Source organism: Nicotiana sylvestris, chromosome 4, assembly GCF_000393655.2.
Source record: "Nicotiana sylvestris chromosome 4, ASM39365v2, whole genome shotgun sequence".
Taxonomy (NCBI): Eukaryota; Viridiplantae; Streptophyta; class Magnoliopsida; order Solanales; family Solanaceae; genus Nicotiana; species Nicotiana sylvestris.
This window is the reverse complement of record NC_091060.1, coordinates 133,345,849-133,348,572: the sequence shown is the minus strand read 5'-3', so window position 1 is coordinate 133,348,572 and position 2,724 is coordinate 133,345,849. Positions and strand designations below refer to the sequence as shown.

Below are 2,724 nucleotides of genomic sequence, written 5' to 3'. Positions count from 1 at the left end.
TCTGCCCCAGTTTCACACAATTCGGGCTTGAAGTGATCTCATAATGGCTTTATGTATTTCTCTCAAATGTCTCCATTATCTTCAAAATTGTCTCATATCTTCCTGACTAAACTGACTTTTAAAGATCAGGCTGAGAATTATGTTGTGCATGTCATGTCACTAGAACCATCATGAAAAAAACTGTAAAAGAAGAAGGGGACTAAAAGAATGACTAGAAATAGCAGAAAATAGAGAATTGCATTAGACAAATGGTGGAAGGGTTTGAACAACAAAACAAGCAAAATGAATTGGGGTACAACCCTAAAACAAACCTAGATAACACTAAATGAGATACTACGACTAAAGGAACTAGACAAAATAAAAGGATAGAAGGGTTTGAATTACAAGACAATATCCGGATTACAACCCTGAAATAACCCAGACAACAGAAATGACAAAAAACTAAGCCACCAAAGCTCCCCTCCGGCTGTCCAAGAAATAGAGCGTCTTTCTAATTACCAAGCACGGTATCTTAGCCACTGAATTCTGCATCAACAATACTAGGAACTTCACAAGTCTTCATCACATTGTTCTTAACAAATTGCTTTTGGGTTCCTTTTGCCGGCTCGTTCTTAGGATCAACCTCTGATAGCGTTGAAAGTTTCGCAGCACGTGGACCTCCGAGGACCTCAGAAGAATTCTCATATTCCTTTTCAAAACAAATCATACCCACCATATGTGTCTCATTATGCACAGGTGATGGACTTTGGCTAGTGTCTATTGCATCTGGACTTTGCACGACAATGTCGCCTGCATCAATAAGCTTCTGAATCACAATCTTTAGATTCCAACACTTCTCTATGTCATGCCCCGGGGCATCTGAGCAATATGCGCACCTTTGAGAAAAATCAAACTTCTTTGGAAGAGGATTTGGCATTTCTATCTAGGTCGGCTTCAACATGTCCAATTTCCTTAGCCTCTGGAACAGACTGGTATATGACTCTCCCAATGGAGTGAAGATTTTCTTCTTCCGTAACCTCTCATTTTTAAATGCTTGATTAGGCCGAAAACCTGATCTAGGGGGTTTTCGGTAAGCTCGTAGGGGTAGATAGGCATTTTGTGGAGCTGGGTACTGGAAAGTGATGTACGACTTTGGGAGTTATGTGGAGAGAAGTGGCATTGGGGAGGATCATCTGGTGCACAAAGATATACACGGGGATGATTTCGAGGCTAGAAGTATTGATCGGGAAAGCCCATCGGATCATCTTTTCTGTTTCTCTTTCTTCCACCCAAGCTTACTGGGATGTTCTGAATGTCTTTCGAACAACTCATGATTTTGCCTGACTTGATTCCCTCGTCTACTAGCTCCACCATTTTTAACACATCATTGAAAGGCTTTCCCAAGGCCGGGATCAAATGACTGAAGTAGGTGGTCCCCTGGGCTTGCAGGAAAAGCTCAACCATTTCTTCTTCACCAATCGAGGTATTGACTCCAGCAGCCTGCTCCCTCCATCTGACCCCAAACTCTCTAAAGTTTTCCTCCGGCTTCTTTTCTATTCTAGATAGGGAGGAGCGGTCTGGGATAACGCCTGATATGTATTGAATGTATCGAAAAAAATCTTGAGCCATGTCACCCAATGTAGGCCACTTACCAACATCTTGACGAGTATGCCAGTTCAAAGCTGCCCCAATCAAGCTCTTACTAAAATAGGCCATCAACAAGTCATATTTCTCTCCAACACTTCTCATTTCACTACAATAAACCCTCAGGTGTGCTACCGGATCTCCACACCCATCATACAAGTTAAATTTTGGCAATTTAAATCCCGCCGGCAGGCGAACATTAGGTGACACAGACAGTTCTTTGTAATCCATGCTACCGTGGTTTCCCATTCCTTGCTTATTCTTTAAGGACTGTTCTATGACTTTCAGCCTCATGGATATCCCATCTCGCCCTTCTATTCCTGTGAACTTTTCATTTTCAACATGAGGCTCATCTCGCGGGCCCTGCTTGTATGAGTTGGGAACCTTGTGGGCAACCTCTGAGGGGTAATATTGGGCATCATGAGCTTTGAGTGGGTGTTCATTGTCGGAATAGTGGATGTGACAGGAGGGCACTTTTGGGAAAAGGTAGTTGGAGGACGAATGATGGAGCTACTAGGGTGGTTGGGAAAGCTTTGATAAGCGGGTGGATCTGGAGAGTATGGAGGATCATCTGGCATTGTGTCCGGAGTTTGGGTAAGGGTAGCATCTAAGAAGCTAGGTGGTGGCGGGGTTGGTGCCTCCCCAGTCATCCAAGCCTGATACATGTCCGCCATGTGTTGTCTTAACATCTTTACCTCTTCAACCAACCCATTGTCCTGTTCAACCAACTGCTTTCGGACACCGGTATCAACCAACTCAGTTATGTTGTTATCTGCCATTGCTTTTTGACTTTGTGTTGTAGAGAAGAGTTACCACTTTAAAACCCACAAACCAACTACCCTTCTGCTATGAATATAACAAAATGAAGCTATCATGTTAGCGTTAGGGCATTTAACATAAGATAATCTCATTTTATGTGCAATGCACCTAGCCACTGTTATCGGCTCTAAAATGACTTTGAGGGTACAAAGGTCAGTTGGCATCATCCCAATTTGTTCATTTCAATCTTTGTTTTTTTTTGTTTTCCAGCACTTGCTTGCTCATTTTCCTTCCCCTTTTTTTCTAATTATCACTCTTTTCTTTCCTCTCATTTCTCATATG

The 2,724-nt window shown here is 42.6% G+C and overlaps 1 protein-coding gene across 1 annotated transcript; it reads right to left on the bottom strand.

The window, feature by feature from the left end:
• Positions 1 to 1,209: 1,209 nt before the first annotated feature.
• Positions 1,210 to 2,402, bottom strand: LOC138890193 (uncharacterized). The gene is made up of 2 exons (XM_070173558.1): positions 2,319 to 2,402; positions 1,210 to 1,986 (listed from the first exon to the last, which is right to left on the bottom strand). The coding sequence occupies exons 1-2, from the start codon at positions 2,400 to 2,402 to the stop codon at positions 1,210 to 1,212; spliced, it is 861 nt and encodes a 286-aa protein (XP_070029659.1).
• Positions 2,403 to 2,724: the final 322 nt, after the last annotated feature.